The sequence below is a fragment of the Leuciscus leuciscus genome (assembly GCF_965113295.1).
Source record: "Leuciscus leuciscus genome assembly, chromosome: 16".
Taxonomy (NCBI): Eukaryota; Metazoa; Chordata; class Actinopteri; order Cypriniformes; family Leuciscidae; genus Leuciscus; species Leuciscus leuciscus.
Window position 1 is genome coordinate 8,305,264 of NC_138740.1, and position 18,855 is coordinate 8,324,118.

Below are 18,855 nucleotides of genomic sequence, written 5' to 3' on the forward strand. Positions count from 1 at the left end.
ATGGGGTCTCGCCTGGGAGACCGATCACCTCCAAGTGGTAACAAAACGAGCCAATGGACATTGGCCAGTCAGATATGCATGTCGAATCACACCCACCCAGACAATACGGGTATAAATAGGACCGGTATACTCAATTCATACATACTTTGCTTCTAAGCTGAGTGGTTGTCAAGTGATCGCTCATTTCTAGATCACCTTCACAGAAGAGTGCAAATTTTCTAAAGAAAATGAAGAGAGCAAAACAGCAATTTGCATTGCTATTAGGAGTTCTACACCAAAAACAGCAATTGTTATTGCTACTGTTTGCTTTCCTTTCAGCTCGGAAACCATTCCCTCACCAGCTGTAGCGTCTGGAGTCATTGGCTCAGTCCGTAGTGACCTGGACTTTCTCGAGGTATCAGGAAGCCCTGCCATCACTTCCTCTTCCTCTGTAGTCTCTGCCGAATTCCAAGCCACATTCTCCATCGTCGCCTTCTTCATCTGTGACCGCAACCCAGCCCTGGTTTTTCGTCCTTTTGGCGCTGTTTTGTGAGTTGATATCCCACCGTTGCCACCACTTTGGGGGGAAGGGAAAAAGTAACTGGAGTCCGTAAAAAAAAAAAAAAACATGGCTTACTCACACAGCACTCCTATGCAGGGTGTAATTTATTTACAGTGCCAATGAGTAAGACAGTCCACAGTGAAGTATATTTGTACATGTGTGCACAACCTGTTTGGCCGACGCAGCGTTTACCCGCCGAAAGACCGACTACTCCCAGACAACAAACAAACAAACGAACGAAGACACAAGGACAAAACACAAGACACGGATAATGTGTGTGTGTGTGTGTGTGTGTGTGTGTGTGTGTGTGTGTGTGTGTGTGTGTGTGTGTGTGTGTGTGTGTGTGTGTGTGTGTGTGTGTGTGTGTGTGTGTGTGTGTGTGAAATGATCGGTATGAGACTAGGCTGAAGGGAAATGTGGTGCAGAGAAATGTCCGTGAGCCATCGGTCCGTCGTGAGGAGTGCAGTATGGAGTGAATTGATTTGCGCAGACATTTAATTTAGGTATGTTTTGCGGCACATGGGAGAAAATGAAGACTCTTACGCTCACTCTTACATCCAACAACAGAACACCGGGATTACTTACAAGACACTGTCACTAGAGCTGCTCGAGCGCAGAGGAAATGGCGGATAGCGTACAACTCGCTGAGGGCGGAAACTATGGTAATGCAGGACTGTCAGTCAGCGGCCATGGGCGGGGCCTGAGCAGTATGATGTCACACTGCTCAGTGAATCAAAACGGCATATCTAATGAGACTGCTTTGGTTTAATGGGGATTAAAGTAAAAGGAGATGGTGGATTTTTATCATTGTTGGGTGATTGTGTTCACACACTGCCAACACACATTAATGTCCAAATACCATGTAAAAGTGGATTTTGCATAATAGGTGCCCTATAATATTCATGAGGTGAGACATTGCTATTAAAGGATAAGCACCCAGCACTTCGCCCACACATCGCACCAGAACCGTTTTTGGAACCAAAACTTAGTAATTTCGCACGGTTCCAGCATTTTTAAAAAAACACTTCCGGTTCTCGGTTCCCAACCCTTTACTCCCACTTGGCCCATGAAAAGTGTAAATTATGTTCCCTGTTTGAAGGACTTGTTTTCTTGTTGGATGTTAATACATCTTGACCTCTCTTGATGTCAGGCACAGAGAGAAAGAGATCCAGAGCTCTAAATGTGCTGAACTAGACCGTGAGATGATCTCATCCCTGGGCGTCTCCAAAGCTGTCATCAGCCATGTCATCTTCTGCCACCAAGAGGAGTCCAACTGGCCTCTCAGTGAAGGGAAAGCCCTCAAGCAGAAGTTTGATGAGATTTTCTCAGCCACAAGGTATTTTTATCTGGACAATGGCTTTGTCACTGAAGCTTCATTCATTAAAAGGGTCATATTGTACTTTTTATTATTGTTCTTTTTTTTTTTTTTTTGTCCACATATGACTCTTTGGTAAAATATGTTTTAGTTTTTCCTTTTACATCCTCTCTCTGAAACTTAGAATTAGACGATCCCCTTCACAAATGCTTAATGGGCAACAGCACTGAATGCCTTTAATTTTTGTCTAGTAATTTTTATAGCAATAATGCTTTTGGAGTGTGAAGGATGTTTTCAGTCAGTTTATGAGTTCATCAAGTTATTTTATCTCAAAAGATCTAGGAAAAGGTATTCTTGCTGCATAGATATATCATCCCCATAACAGCATTCAAATGAAGTTTTAATCATTAATATGTAATAAAATATATATATTTTTTTATAATATAAAAAATATTACACCCATCTTAAGTGTTTGCTGCCGAAAAAGCTAATGTTTTTGTTTCATCTGACCATCTGGACATCTTGTTCAGATACATGGCATCACGGATTCGATCAAATACCAACAGGATGGAGAGATTCTGTATGGAGGAATGGTCTCTAATCTCTTGTCAGGTGTTCTCCAAACTCATCAGGCATTATAGGAGAAAACTCAGAGCTGTTATCTTGGAAAACAGAGGTTGCAAAAAGTATTTAATAAAAGGGGGCAAACAATTGTTCCCAACGTGTTTTGGAGAAAAACATTTATTTCATAATGTGATTTTCCCCACACTTTCAATTATTTTACTCCAATGAAAGGTTAGATTTTTGCACATTTTTTAAAATAAGATATCAAAAGGATTTAAAATGCAGATTTATTTTTTACAGCCATATTTGATCATATTTACCAAGGGGGCAAACACTTTTTCACACCACTATATATATATATATATATATCCTACAAGAAAACATCATCCCATTCCAAAGTCTTTTTAGAAGTTTGATATGTGTATATAATTATTTCTTTTCCCCTTTTCCCCTTCATTTAATGCATATTATTACCCTATAAAGGACTGTTGTGTATTATCTACACAATATATGTTTTGTAAATACTGTAAATTCTCAACAATCATGCCAGAGAAGCTTTGAACACTATGGGTCTAATTCTGTAGGCCTACACCAGTAGATGGCGATAAATGAGTGTCTATTTAAACAGACTTTTTTGCATATTGGCTTGTTGTCCTGTGGTGTCATTTACTCATATTAAGCTGGCATTACAAATGAATGGCCGAAAATAACCAAAACCTTTTGCTTAAAGGTACAATATGGTATTGGAGACCCTGAAGAAGTTGAGACAGAAGCAGGCCCGGACTGTTATTCTCTGCAGTACGGACCTCAAGTACCTAAAACAGTACAAAGATAAAGCCCTAGAGATTAGAGAGCTGCTGTCCACTAAAGAGGCTCAGCTTTCTTCATCCAAAGAGAATGTCCAACGCATCGAGAATCAGATTGACCCACTGAAGGCGAGACACCAAGAATTTGTTGGCTGATCCGGTTTTCTTTTTATTTTCTGTGGGATTTTAGAATAGAGGTTTTCCATTTTTGAGATCTGTGGGAATTTATTGTTTTGGATAATGAATATTTAAAATTCTATTTAATAGAGGCAGGTGTATGGGTGGGCCGGTAGACATGATTAATCAGTACAAGTTTTTTATTATTATTTGATTATACAGTTTATGTAGCATTTCTTATTTATTTATTCTTCTGCATTTTTTATTTTTTATTTATAAATTTTTTTGGTCATATATCTTGGAAATTGGTTTCGTATTCTTATTTTATCGCTGACTGTTTACATGTCTTCGAGCTTGAGTTTAAAAAAAACAAACATTTTAAGCCTAGTATTCGTTTTTTGTGACAGGAATTATGACATTTCTATGGTATCAACATTTTTGTAATCATAACCTAATTTAAAGCGAAATGATATATATGGTGATATATATCGTTATCATGAAATAAATTACTTGTATCGTGATATAAGATTTTATTCATATCGTTGTTGTCATTGGCAGCAAATTCATCCCAAAAATATGTTTTACATGTATTTACATAAACATGTAATAATGTGTCTTTTTAAATAATCCAGTCATTTAAATTATTTATTAATAAAAAGGTCATCAAGATTAATACTTTTTTTTTTTTTATACTTGTTATTTACTTATACTCATTATTTTGATACCAAACTAAAATATAAAATTGATTCTAAATTATTGATAAGTCTGACATCAGTGCAAAAACAGAAGCTTCACATTATGATCAGTTGAGTTAAAAACAAAAGATAGATGAGCCCCACTGTAAAATAGTCCAAATGTGTGCTTGTTGACTGCACATCAGTTGAATTTTAGCCCATACACTCATGCAGTCATGTGATGTATATTCACTAAACACACTTTCCCCATGTTTTCAGAACCGACTGTATGACATAGACAGCAGCCTCAGCAAAATAATGAAGTTGGATAATGACATCAAAGCTCTGGACAGCAGGAAGCAACAGATGAAGGATGATAACCGGGAACTAGAGGAAAAGATGGAGCAGGTAACCCAAGGTTTTTTTAATTTTTTTTTTTTATATCAGTCATCAGTTATGAAGCTTTCACTGCTTCTCAGTATTAGTCATAAATGCCAGATAAGGATCATGCGAAAGCAGAGGAAGTGTTTTGCATAGAAAACATGTACAGGATGTTCAGTAATTTATGGTTTTGGTATATTAACTGCTGCTGTTTTTCATCTGATGTTGGAATGAGGGGTTTGCGTTTGCTTGCTTATCTTTGTCATTTGTTTTATATTGTTTGAAAATAAAAGAGGTCCATCCACTAAGTTTTCTTACTAAAAGCCATAAAATTTTCTTAATTTACCTAAGGGTTCTTCTGGACTATTGGGGATCCAAATAAACTCTTTGTGTTATACTATGTGTTTGTTCTCAACAGTGCTCCCATTGAAGTCACATTAGTGTTGATGCTTTGGTTCACTGGTAGTCAAGTCAAGTCTCATTTATTTATATAGTGCTTTTTACAATACAGTTTGTTATCAAAGCAGCTTTACAGAGATAACAGGAAAATAGTGCAGCAAAGTTTGTTTCCAGAAGAAAACAGCGTCATAGTCCAGCTTAAGTAAGCTCAGTGATGTTTCATTTTTGGTGTAAAAAAAAAGTTAGTAATTTAGTTAATTTATATATATATATATATATATATATATATATATATATATATATATATATATATATATATATATATATAGCAGCTCTGGTGAAAACAGTGATGTCATCATCCAGCTCACTTCAGTTCTCAGATAATGGTGTCAATGCAGGCAGATCAATAATATTGTTGAATATTAAATTAAATGTCCCCAAGTGACAGATTTGAGTTCAACCTGAGTCATGTCTCGATTTATTCCTCCCCTCTTTCTTTCCCCAAAGTTTACTTCTTAAATTGTAATAAAACAGAGAGACAATCATCAATATTAAACATGTCTTGAGTCTGGAGAAATGTAGAGTTGTCAGCATTACAATGAAACGTAATACCATGTTTTCAAAACATATCACCTAAAGAGAGCATGTACGGAAAGAAAAACGAAGGGCCTAAGACAGAGCCTTGCAGCACACCGTGTGTTCATTCCTTGGGGCGCCTTGACTCTGTGTTGTGCTGTGTTTTTAGGTGTTTCAGGGCTCAGATGATGAGCTGCAGGACATGTATCAGAACCACCAGCAGACTGTCAAAGAGAAGGAACGGAGACTTACGGAGTGCCAGCGCGAGTTAGAACGGGCCGGCCGAGAGTGCAAGAGGATGGACCGCATCAAAAATGACTTGCTAGTTGAGCAAGGTAGTCGTTTGCTCCTTTGCTATTAATTTATTGTTGTGTGGTGGTGGTGGAAATGTGTTCTCTATATCAAATGGTTGTTTCGTTGATTGTAGTATTTAAAAGAGTCAATAGAAGAATAGTGACGTCCTTAAGTTCTTATATAAAGTGCTCTCGTCTCGAGCTTTTGGCGTTAAACACATATATTTTTGCTTTTCTCCCACTTTGTGGCCTTCATCATTTATCCTCTTTTTAAATTGAAATAACTACTACTGCAAAGTTACTTCACTTAAGAAATTTTGCTTTTATAGATTAGTTATTCCAGTCCTAAAGTACACTATACTTGTAGACATGCACTAATAACTAGGCTAATACTTTCACATCGAGTGATTTTGCTCAAAATGCATTTTTAGCAGGAAAAAAGTTTATTCTTTCTCAGAGCTGTTCATCGTCATTGTTTCTGTTCATTTGAAGGCCGTCTGCAGCTGGAGGCAGATAGACACACACAAAACATTAAAAAGAGGGACACCCAGGTGAAGAGTTTAGCGTCTTCCCTGGAGTTGGAGGGCTATGATCGGACTCCTCTTAACGAAAGACAACTCCAGAGCTTCCACAGACAAGTCAAAGAGAGACTGGACCAGGACACTGAAGCCCTCAACCAAACTATGGTAGATAATTGAACTGCAGGACGTCATTTACCACCCAGTTCAGGCTCTTTTGTATGTATGTATATATATATATACAGTATATATATATATATATATATATATATACATATATACACTGTATATATATATATATTGCATTGCCAATTTTTATACACTTTATGAAGTGTTTTATCCAATATAGAGACATATGTAATGTTTGGGTAACACTTTAATTATATTATTTTTGTATTATTCAATGCTTAACAGAAAATTATTCAATAATATTAATTCAGATATTTATAAATATCCTGAAACTTCATATATTTTCAAAAGTTCAGTATTAGTATCAGTATATAGCATGTTGCCATTTTTAATAATAATTTCTTGTTTTCAGCAAGATATGCAGGAGAAAGAGGCACAGAAACAGCAAAGCATCAATGATCTCCGTGATAAGAAGACCGGTCTAGAGAGCACCGTTGAGCTGAAGAGAGACATACAGGCCAAGAAACAACAGGAACTGAAGAACATCAAGTGTGATCTCCAAAAACTGGAGGGCTCCTCTAGCAGACTGCAGGAGCTGGACACTGAGCTTCAGAAAGCGGTTAGATCTGCACTACACCACTAAACTTGCTTTGAGCATTAAGCCCAAAGTATACTTAGTTTTTTTTAACACGTGCGCTAGCATATGCGTACAGTCGAACTCGTAGCCTTTCAAAATATACTCCATTTGATAGCATGCAGACGGTCGACACATGCACTCTAGAAAGTTTCATCTATGTCCAGTGTTTGCCCTATTTTTCTCCAGAAGTTATGACTGATAAAAATGTCTTTTAAAATAAAGTTGCGGCTTTCTCATAACACCCCTCACACAAACGCTTGTCAATGTATGTTTGTTGTTGTTGCAGTCTTCAGTATGTTCTATGTTGTTGTTGTTCCGTCTCTTTTAGTTTCGTTTTCTACTGTGAAACAACAGCCGGGCCAGTGTTGCCACCTTATGGAACAACTGAGTAGTGCAAAACAAATTCAGTCCGCTTGTGTGACCTGCGCATACAAAACGTATTTCATTTGTCAATGTTCTGTTGGTTTCCACCAACTGAACCTTTAACTAAAATGACTATGGAAAACATTTATGTATATAGCGCGTTCATGTCAGCTAACAGCTTGCACCAGCTCAATCCCTCTTTTGGGGTAAAAAACTACTTTGAGGTTTACTGAAGACACACAGTGAGAAAATAGCGATGAAAAGACACAGACACAGTCATTTTTGCGGCTGACCTTATTGCATACGTATGTAGGAGTTTCCCTTTCAGATGTAAAATTTATGTGAGAAGTGTATTTAAATAAATTATACAACGTAATCTACTAAGATCTGCGGTATTCAATTTACTGGTATTTGCGACATTATTTTTAATGTCAGTCAGGATTACAGTCTCACGCTAATTTGCCCTGTTTAATAAATCTGGCCTAAAATCTGAAAATAAATTGTAGAAAGAAAACAATACTAACACCGCAACCAACAAAACTACCATCATTGACACCCTGCATTGCTTTTGTATGTGTTTTTCTTAATGTATGTGTGTTTATAGGAGCGTGAGCTTGATAATGCCACGCAGGCCTGTACTGTGGACAGTCTGAAGGCAGAAGTAATCGATCTACAGAAGGAGAAAACTGAACTGGATCTTGCCCAGCGCAGACTGGACCAGGAGATGGAACTGCTCAACACACACACCAGGGCACATGCAGAGATGGACATGCTCAAGAAGACCAAGGTGAACACACACATCATTCTCGCCCGCAGCCATATCACCTGTAGCCCAAGACTGGTTTCCCACTGAAGCTGAGCAGGGTTGAGTCTGTCAGTACCTGGATGGGAGACTCCTGGGAAAACTAGGTTGAGGCCAGTAGGGGGCACTGCTCACCCTGTGGTCTGTGTGGGTCCTAATGTCCCACTATAGTGATGGGGACACTATACTGTCAAAAAAAGCACGTCCTTCAGATGAGACGTTAAACCGAAGTCCAGACTCTCTCCAGTTGTGGTTGAGGAGAGACCGTATGTACAGTATTGTAGTAGTACATTAGAAAAGCGCTTTCTAAATGCTTAATTCGTCCATTGTGATAACACCTTTATGCCTAATTCTGAAACAAATGCAGCAAACAAACAAAACAAATGTCTTTGGACAATAAAGGGGTGCAGAGATGACATCAGAATTCTGCTAATAATCTCGAGATACCACAATATATCCTACAAAATGTGTTAAGTTCTAGATGTGTTTGAGTTTGCCAGCACAATGTTTGCAGTAAATAACTGTAACACTAGATGTCAGTACAGTCTTTCTGCAGTTTCCTGACCGCCTAATATCCTCCAGTCTTTTATAAACACCTTAGTTTGTCATTTTTACATCACAAAAAATGTACTATTTATAACAATAGTGTACATTGTACACTATTACAATTGTACATTGTGTTAAATTTCAGTTTCAACAAAAAAAGTTGAACTGATGCCTATTAAAATTAAAACTAATGCTAGGTTTATTTTAAAATGTTTGATGGGGCATCAAAATAATTTATAACATTCCATGCTGCCTAAAGCAAGATATGATTGGAAATCTGAATTTAAAAATGAATGGTCAATCAAACACATCATCTTTTACAAACATTGGTCATCCATTTCTTACTATGATAATTTTTCAGATTAATTTCTTTAATTGAATAGATTGCTTTGAAATAATTATTTATTAAGGTCATGTGCAATCTATAAAATAGTTCCTTCAGAAATTATGTTTTCATACTCTTTTTAAAAAGCAAGCGTCTTTTAGCAATGACAATATATGCTACTATTTATGTTTTAGAAGTTTGCAGATTTTTATATACAGTATATGGATGAACCAAATTATTCCCATTATTACATTTATCAAAATGTGCTGAATCAGAGCAAACTGTGAGATATTAACTGGACGTCATTAGGCCAAAAGGCATTCTTTCTAGGCAGTTATGGCAGTATACAGAATATACAGCACAGTAATGTCTGGATAGTGTGATCTATATACTTCTAATATAGCAGTTTTATGATCAGTGCTTATGCCAGACAGAGGCTTGCAAAGAGACAGCTTTATCCAACTAGAAAATAAATAGTTTATCTCTGCTTCGGATTCCAGATGGAGAAAGAAGAGCAAGTGAGGAAGATCAAGTCGAGACACAATGAAGAGCTGGTGTCTCTGCTAGGACACTTTCCAAGCAAGAGCGAGCTGGCAGACTGGATCCACTCCAAAACCAGAGAGATCAACTCCACCAGAGAACGGCTCAGCAAAATGAAGTCTGTCGCCCTTTGATTTGTTTTTCCGCAAACGTTTATTATAATAAGCTAGAGAATGCCATAAATGATGATATTCAGTGTGAGGGCCTATAATGTTTCATGCCGTTCTAATCATAATTGAAATGTCTACGTGATGAGCGACATACACACATGCATTGACACTGATGTAACAGAAAATACTGGCCTTTGTACAACCACCCACATACTTAAAATGTATACATATTTGGTTTCGATTCCGGGTTCCTGAGGAACAGGTCATCTTCAGGTCAGTGGAACATGCAGTGTAGTTTTCAAATGGTGACGTTTAGCTTACACAGACATGTCTAAAATAGGGCTGTCTAGCAAATATGGCAGATATGACTTGCACTTGTAGTAGTGTACATAAACTGTTCGTAAGTTCACACACATCAATAAAATACATGTTTATGTGGAAGATAATATCGGAGAATGTTTTCCAAATGCTGTATTTGCACAATAAAATGTAATTATCCTCCAACTTACTCTAACTTTAACAGTGCTGAGATAATTCCCAATAAATGTTAATACATCCTTTGCAGCCTTCAGATAAATTAACTAGCATTACTAGACAAGACTTTTCATTTTTATTTTTCATAGTAAGGAGCTTGCATCTGGAGAACAGAAGAAGACTCACATCATGGCAGAAATCAAACATAAGGAAGAGCAGCTGGTCAACTATGAAGAGAGACTTTTCAACGTGTGCGGCAGTCAGGACTTCCAGTCAGACCTGAGTAAACTGGAGGATGAGCTGGAGAAGTCCTCTAAAGAGAGAGGTATGCTCTCACAAAACATTTCAGATCCACACTAAATCTACATACTGTGCTCATTTTGTTGGCAAATCTTCAGAATAATACAAAAAATCATATACATTTGGTAGAAAATGCTAATATAATGGACAAATCATACATGAGCCCGTTAGGGTCGAGGGACGCGTTTTGTGTATGATGGCCTTTGAATTCTGCTGAAGTCTTTGAAGCTTTTCAGATGCAGATTCTGTGTGGGCCTGCTTGACGGTAAATTACTGTTTATTGGTAAACAGGATATAGACTTTCTTTATGCCAAGTAGAGCAATGACTGTTGATATGAAGTCTGATAAGATATCAAGCTGGGACCCACACAGCTGAGTTTATGAAGTCCACAGCAGTTACACAACCCAGTATGTGTGTGAATTCAGAACATTCCTGGTTTTCTCAGTCTTCCGTGTTTTGAATGTAATTATCGGAAGTGTTGGGGAAAGTTACTTTGAAAAGTAATGCATTACAATATTGCGTTACTCCCTTAATAAGTAACTAATTGTGCTACTTAGTTACTTTTTATGTTATGTTATGTTAATTTTGCGTTACTTTTTTTGCACCTGGGCTGGGCTTGTTTTTTTTATAACAAAAAAGTTATATTTTTGGGCAAATGTAAAGACCCTTTCACACCAAAAGTGAAATAATAAGCCTCAGGCTGAAGGAAATTCACAGCTGTACAGTAGAGGGCGCAGCTCAGACAAACCTATCAGCTCTGCTGCCATTTCTGGATAATGGAAGAATAGGATGCAGGTTTAACACTTTAACCAATAAAACTTAAAACTTAAAAGTTTAACACTTACTTTAACCAAAAAAAAAAAAAAAATCTATAGTCATTTTTGCTTATGGTTTAACTGAATCATCAAGGCAAGGCAAGGCAGGCAAGGCAAGTTTATTTATATAGCACATTTCATACACAATGGCAATTCAAAGTGCTTTACATAGAAGAAATAAAAAGAATAAAAATAAATAAGAATAATTAAAACAGTTATATATACAGAAAAATAAAATACAGTACAGTACAAACAGTCGGACGAACAGTGGCACAGTGCTCATTCAGTAAATGCACAGCTAAACAGAAGTGTTTTGAGTCTGGATTTGAATGTGACCACTGTAGGAGCACATCTGATCTCTTCTGGATGCTGGTTCCAGCTGCGGCTGGCATAATAGCTAAAAGCAGACTCACCATGCTTAGAGTGAACCCTTGGTATTTCTAGCTGATATGATCCTAATGGTCTGAGTGATCTGTTGGGTTTATATTCAGTGAGCATATCTGCAGTGTATTGAGGACCTAGGCCATTGAATGATTTATATACCAGTAATAATACTTTAAAATCAATCCTAAATGTAACTGGGAGCCAGTGTAAAGACCTGAGGACTGGTGTTGATATGTTCATATTTCCTGGTTCTGCTCAGAATCCTGGCCGCAGTGTTCTGTATGAGCTGACACTGTCTTATGGTCTTTTTGGGAAGGCCAGTGAGGAGTCCATTACAGTAATCCACCCTGCTGGTGATGAAAGCATGCACAAGTTTCTCTACTTGTTTCTCTACATTATCAAAGGTCAGAAACAAGTACATTGGTCAATAAAGTGAGATTAAATGCATAAAAATGTATGTTTTATTTAACATATTTAGTTATTGAAGGTTTGCATAGTATTCTGATTCTGCATTTCAGTGATTTTATTCATTTTGAGAAATATTGAATCTTTTTTTGTGCAAGTGAGATGAGTAAATGCACGCTCACTTTTAGTCTAGAACTGCAATAAGCATCATGTTCACACAGCACACAAACACACACACACAACACCTCTCCACTTACTCATGATTCTCTCAACATTGGGACAGGAGAGCTCTCATTATTCTCGTAATTTTGTTGTAATTTTGATATTTTGTTGGAAATTTTAAACTTTACTTTACAAGTTACTTGAAAAAGTAATCTGATTACATATCTCAAGTTGCTTGTAATGAGTTCCCCCCAGCACTGATTCTCATTATCTTTTTGTCTTCTCTTGGCAGCCATGCTGGCGGGCGCCACCGCCGTGTACAGTCAGTTCATCAGTCAGCTGACGGAGGAGGGCGAGCCCTGCTGTCCCGTGTGTCAGCGTGTGTTCCCCTCAGAGGCCGAGCTCCAGGACATCATTAATGACATGCAGTCCAAGCTGCGGCTCGTCCCAGACAAACTGAAGAACACCGAGCAGGACCTGAAGAGGAAAGAGCGCAGGCGTGATGAAATGATGGCACTGAAGCCCATCAGGCAATAACACTTTTCTGGCCATTCAGTTATCACTTTATCTATCTATCTGTCCATTCCTCAATCTGTTTATCACTTTAACTATCCATCCTTTATTTCATGTTTATACATCCATCTTTTACTTCACCTATCCATGCATCCATCCATCATCCACCTGTTTACCCATTCATTCCTGCATCCATCCACCTGTTTACCCCTTCATTCCCCATCCTTCCATCTATCCATTCATCATCCACCTGTTTACCCCTTCATTCCCCACCCATCCATCTATCCACACATCATCCACCTGTTTATCTATTCATTCCTCCATCCTTCCATCATCCATCATCCATCCATCCATCCATCCATCCATCCATCCATCCATCCATCCATCCATCCATACTTCTTCCTGTTTACCCCTTCATTCCCCCCTCTGTCCACCTGTTTACCCCTTCATTTCTCCATCCCTCATCCCTCATCAATCCTTCCTCCTGTTTACCCCTTCATTTCTCCATCCCTCATCCATCCTTCCTCCTGTTTACCCCTTCATTCCCTCCTCTGTCCACTTGTTTACCCCCTTCATTCCCCCCTCTGTCCACCTGATTAGCACTTCATTTCTCCATCCCTCATCCATCGTTCCTCCTATTTACCCCTTCATTCCCCCCTCTGTCCACCTGTTTACCCCTTCATTTCTCCATCCCTCATCCATCCTTCCTCCTGTTTATCCCTTCATTCCCCCATCCATTCATCCATCCATCCACTTACTTACCCCTTCATTCCTCCATCCATACTTCCTCCTTTTTACCCCTTCATTCCCCATCCATCCATCCATCCACCAGATTACCCCTCCTTCCATCCACCCCTTATATTGATATTGATGAATATTTTTTGTCTTGACAGGCAGTCTATAGTGGAGCTCCAGGAGAAAGAGCTGCCAGAGCTCAGAAATAAACTCCAGCGTGTGAATCGAGACATTGAGAAGCTGAAAGGAGACACTGAGGAGCAGGAGACGCTGCTGTGCACACTGATGTCTGAGGAAGACACCGCCAAGGCCTGTCTGCAGGACGTCTCCCTCATGGATCGCTATCAGGTCTAAGCTCATCTCCAGCCAGTCCAAACACAGAAAATAAAATCCAGTAACATGCAGCACATCAGAACAACACAACATTTACTTAAAGACTTATTTATTTATCACATAGAACATTCAGAAAACTGCAGTATTTGGGATTCTTATTAAAAATACACAATACTGAAAGTTTATTATATACTAAATCTCAAGTTTTCTGAAGTCATATACTGTAGTAGCTTTATGAAGAATAGAGCAAAAGTTGTTATCCGGTTGTAAAGGTGCACAATGCAGGATTTTCAGTTACTGTTTGTAAACACAACATTTAAACTTGGCCCCTCCTCACAGGCTGAAAACCGCCAGAGACACAAGCCCTCTCCCTGTCTATCAGTTGCACACGCAGCCGAACGACTCAAGAGAACACCAGCGGGAACATGAGCAATGAGCTGTTTTGTTATAAAAAATCATCCAAAAATAGCATTGTGTATACTAAAGGCCAATTTATACTTCTGCGTCGGGTTCGCGTAGAAGGTACGGCGTAGCATACGCGTTGACGTGTACCATACGTCGTACCCTTCGCCGTACCCTGACGCGCACCTCCTCAAAAATGTAACTACGCGTCGCGGCGACGCGGACCGCAAGATCTGTGATTGGTCGGCTGGATAGCATCGTGTTTCCTCCTACGCATTTCCGGAAGGATCTTCTGCACTCTGCACCGCCCGCCCGCCATTTTTAAATTCCGAAGATCAGTGAAGAGCCATGGAAATAGACCAAGTGACCGAGAGATTGCTTGAAGAAGTGCGGAAATACAGCCATCTGTATGACTCCTTCAGTCGCCATTGCTCGTAGAAACCTAAACTCAAAACAGCCGCGAGGAATGTAAACACAGTGGAACTGGAACATTAAAACCCACCCGCGCCAACTAGCGTTTCGGCGGTGTAACTGCAGAGCAACACAGACATTCGCAGAAGTATAAATGCTCACGACGGCGTCGCCTACGTGCGTACCCTACGACGTACACTACGGCGTACACTCGACGCAGAAGTATAAATTGGGCTTTAAGAACAGATACGCAAATAATTAGATGACTGCTTGTAATTTGCGAGCGAGTTTAGCCATCATCAGTCTAGCTCACTAATAAACAATAATTACGTGTCATCATAAAAACATAATTATAATGCCTAGTATTCTGACGGATTACAGATAGCTGTCAACAAGGCAGTAGCAACTTACCGGACAACTTAACCAAGCTTCAGACTCACATGATGAAGTCCCGTCCTCACCTGTGCCACGCATCATTATTGGCTGGGGCTACACATTCCACAGGAATTCAGGAAGAAAATATGAAAATATAGGCAGTAGTGTATTTGTAGACACAAACACCGCTGCACACTTCTAGTGGACCATAAACCGTGATTGAGAGGCATTATTTAGTATTAGTCTATACACAATTTTTTCCCCGAAAATCCTGCACAAGTGCACCTTTAAGTCTGATTTCATACATTACAGTTTCCAGGTCCAAATGCTCCTTTGGATCCCAAAAGCAAACAAACTGTGCTAATATACTCTCATGGTGTGCTGTACTACTCCTGAAAAAATCAGGATCTTAACCTTTATCTCCATAGAAATCTAAAAACAAATTGTTATGAATCATTACAATTTTGGTGTCCGGGACAGAGTCCAGAGACTATAGTGTTCTCCATGTTTTAAAAAAAAAAGAAGCTTAGCTTAAAGGTGTGCTATAAATGAATAGTTCTCATAAATGGCTTTCGATATATTATTCTCACTTGAAATAGAGTATAAACGTGGATGCAACAGTAATTGATGTGGCACAAGTTAGTATTAGCACAACGCAGTATTTTTATTGAACTGTGGGTAATCAGAATGTTTCCTGTCATATGTAGCTTGACCTGAAGGATGTGGAGAGAAAGATCGCTCAGCATGCAGCCAAGCTTCAGGGAGTTGACCTCAGCCGAACCATGACGCAGGTCAGCCAGGAGAAACAAGAGACCCAACACCGCCTGGACACCAGTATGTTCAGCTCTTTATGTAGAATACAAAACACTTTTTGTGAATCTCATGTGAATGTACACTCCTGTTCAAAAGTTTGGGGTCTGAAAGAAGTCTCTTGTGCTCACCAAGGCTGCATCTATTTGATCAAAAATACAGTAAAAACATGTGGAAAATTATTACAATTTATAATGTTTTCTGTTTTAATATATACAAAAATAGTAGTGTAATTTATTCCAGTGATAGCAAGGCTGAATTTTCAGCATCATTACTCCAGTCTTCAGTGTCACATGATCCTTCAGTTCATTTGGTACTGCTTAAAACAGTTGTGCTGCTTAATATTTTTGTGGAAACCATGATACTTTTTTCAGGAGTCTTTATGGATAGAAAGTTCAAAAGAACAGCATTTCAAAACCGCATTTGAAATCCTTTGTTACATAATAAATATCTTTACTGTCAATTTTAATCTGTTTAAATAGTCTTTTGCTGAATTAAAAGTATTCATTTACTGACCCCAATCTTTTGAATGGCCATGTACATTAATTTAAACGTGTCATTTGTTCTTTGATATTCTTATTTTATATTTATATAAATTTATAAGGGAAATTGTATATCCTGAGTACTGTATCAACAGATAGACAGAACGACCAACTCAGATAGATAGATAGATAGATAGATAGATAGATAGATAGATAGATAGATAGATAGATAGATAGATAGATAGATAGATAGATAGATAGATAGATAGATTGATGCTAATAGGAAAAGGTATTTTTTCGATACTTTTAATCACTTTCACTACTTAGGTTGCACCAATAGGGATTACGCTTATGTGTATCTAGTAATTCTGTTGCACCAAACTTTAAAATTTGTTTAAAAATAAGCATGCTCTCATTTAAACTATCATTTTGATCCTAGTTTTATTTTACATTTAAGATAAATTAACTTTAATCTTGTTGCTCCATTACTTTAAACTCTGATTTAAATCTCAGTTAGGGATAATCTTTAAATTTACAGGAGAGGTTTAAATGCACCTACAATAATAATAAAATAAAATAAAAACACATAAAATTAAAATATGTGGCTGACTAAACAAAGTAATGTAATATAAAAGAAACTGCATGCATTGTTAATATAAAAGAAGTATTAGCAAAATGCTATTGGAATTTATTTTAAATGTAGCATGTCACACCACAGCAAATGTTAACAAAGTATTTCATGTCAAATACCCAAATACTGGTAAAATAAGTTCTAACACCTACTGTATATGACCCTGTTTATCACTGTGTCTCCATGTGATGCTCCTCGTGTTTAGCCTGCAGTAAGATCGAGCTGAAAAGGAAACTGATCCAGGACCAGCAGGAGCAGATCCAGGCCTTGAAAAGCAGCGTAAACGAGATTCGTGGAGAAAAGCTCCTGATCTCCAGCAACATGCAGAAGCGTCAACAGTTGGAGGAGCAGTGTGTGGAGTTCTCCACTGAAATCCAGACGCTCCAACGAGACATTCGAGTGAGGAGCGCCTCTCCACTTTAATGTGCCTTTCATTCATAATGAGAAAAGTTCCCTTTCATAGGTTCACTCGATGCAGCGTCATTAGCTGACATTATCGAAACACCCTCCAGGTATGAAGATTGTCTGAAACCTGTATAGAATCACACCAATTCATTGGCTGATTGTGCTTGCACCGGTCACTAAGGCATGTGTCACCAGGATGTTATCATGGCATCACTCCTCAGATTTCTGCTCTTCAGAAATCTGAGCCATGTAGTGTGTTTCTTCTGATTTGAATGGATTCATCATGTTTGGTGGCCTTCATCACGGAGATTATTATCCTCTGGGTGAAAACAATGGCATTTCGTAAGTATGTGGCTCTGTGTCCTTTTTTATTACGAGCGAGGACTCGCATGATAAGTGCTTGGGCTATCATCATGCTCAAGCCGCCTTTAATGACTTGTCAGCACTGCAAGAATTTTAAAATGAAAGTGCTTAGTTTTTTTCTCTGAGGAAACAATGATTGGACATCCCTCTCTAACTAGTTCTGCTATTGCTGAAGTGCTGCATGTCCTAAAGCTTAGGGATCTGATTGTTGAGTTAGGGGATAGTGGAGGCTATGGAGAGTGAGCCCATGAATTTCTGTCATGCTTTCCCTATCGCTCTCTAAATTGCATGCTGAAAGCCTCTCCGGATGAGTTTGCACATGATGATTTGTGTGCAGATCTGTTAGCTCGTGGTGCAATATATTTCGGTTTGGAGAATCAGACCGATTCTAGGCCACCTAAACCATATCTGCCCTGCAGGCCTTTGCCCTTCTTCTAGGATCTCCATCAGGGTATATCAATCACAATCTCAGATGCTTCTGAGTTCACCACTATCTGTAAAACTGTGTCTGAGATGTAGGTGGTTGAAGGTACACTTGTTCCTCAGATTCAAACCGAAGATTGGTTTGTTACGATCTATCTGAAGGATGAGTATTTTTGTTTTAAAATTGTCCAGAGGCACAGGAATTTCCTCAGGTTGGATTTTACCAGTTTTGTTTTGTTTTTTCTCAATTGGCCCTCATTTAAGTATTTTCATTTGGTTCTGATTTGCAGGGGCTTGAGTTGAGACTAAACCTTCAGAAAGGGTAGGATACCCTCTACGAGGCACATATGTGCCTTCAAGTGTTGTCTTATTGCATCGTGGTGCAGAGACTGACAGTTGGATCTGATTCGCTGTCTGTGGATTGACTCTCTGGTTTTCTGCTTTATCAAGGTGTGAGGCAGCCAAGACATTTCTGCTCTGTACAATTTCCCTCATTGGATTTATCTTTTTGAAAGGGTTAAAAGATTCTCCATTTGAGCCAATGGAATCAGCTTTAGAGAAGAGTCTGACACTTAAGACAGTGTTATTGGCTCTGTCCTCTCTTGAGAGAATCAGAGATTTACAGGCCTGGCAAAGGTCTTGTTATGACCTAGGTTAGGATATATATACCCAAGGCTGCATCAGCTTAATTTCGTTCCTAGGTTGCAGTGTTGCCCTTTTCTATTCCACCCTTTGAGTCTTGGGATAATGTAAAAGATTGCATAGGTGTTTCCCAGTTAAGAGTATTTTAAGTCG

The 18,855-nt window shown here is 38.5% G+C and overlaps 1 protein-coding gene across 1 annotated transcript in view; it reads left to right on the top strand.

Moving 5' to 3' along the window:
- LOC309477976 (DNA repair protein RAD50-like) overlaps nucleotides 1–18,855 on the top strand; it is a 46,237-nt gene that overhangs the window by 17,914 nt on the left and 9,468 nt on the right. Inside the window, exons 4-16 of the mRNA XM_082141517.1 lie at nucleotides 1,692–1,877; nucleotides 3,151–3,355; nucleotides 4,297–4,425; nucleotides 5,543–5,708; nucleotides 6,159–6,352; nucleotides 6,726–6,932; nucleotides 7,918–8,100; nucleotides 9,487–9,644; nucleotides 10,260–10,435; nucleotides 12,470–12,707; nucleotides 13,584–13,773; nucleotides 15,654–15,780; nucleotides 17,075–17,268. Coding sequence (XP_081997643.1) covers nucleotides 1,692–1,877; nucleotides 3,151–3,355; nucleotides 4,297–4,425; nucleotides 5,543–5,708; nucleotides 6,159–6,352; nucleotides 6,726–6,932; nucleotides 7,918–8,100; nucleotides 9,487–9,644; nucleotides 10,260–10,435; nucleotides 12,470–12,707; nucleotides 13,584–13,773; nucleotides 15,654–15,780; nucleotides 17,075–17,268 — 2,353 coding nt within the window. The remainder of the gene's footprint in view (nucleotides 1–1,691; nucleotides 1,878–3,150; nucleotides 3,356–4,296; nucleotides 4,426–5,542; nucleotides 5,709–6,158; nucleotides 6,353–6,725; nucleotides 6,933–7,917; nucleotides 8,101–9,486; nucleotides 9,645–10,259; nucleotides 10,436–12,469; nucleotides 12,708–13,583; nucleotides 13,774–15,653; nucleotides 15,781–17,074; nucleotides 17,269–18,855) is intronic.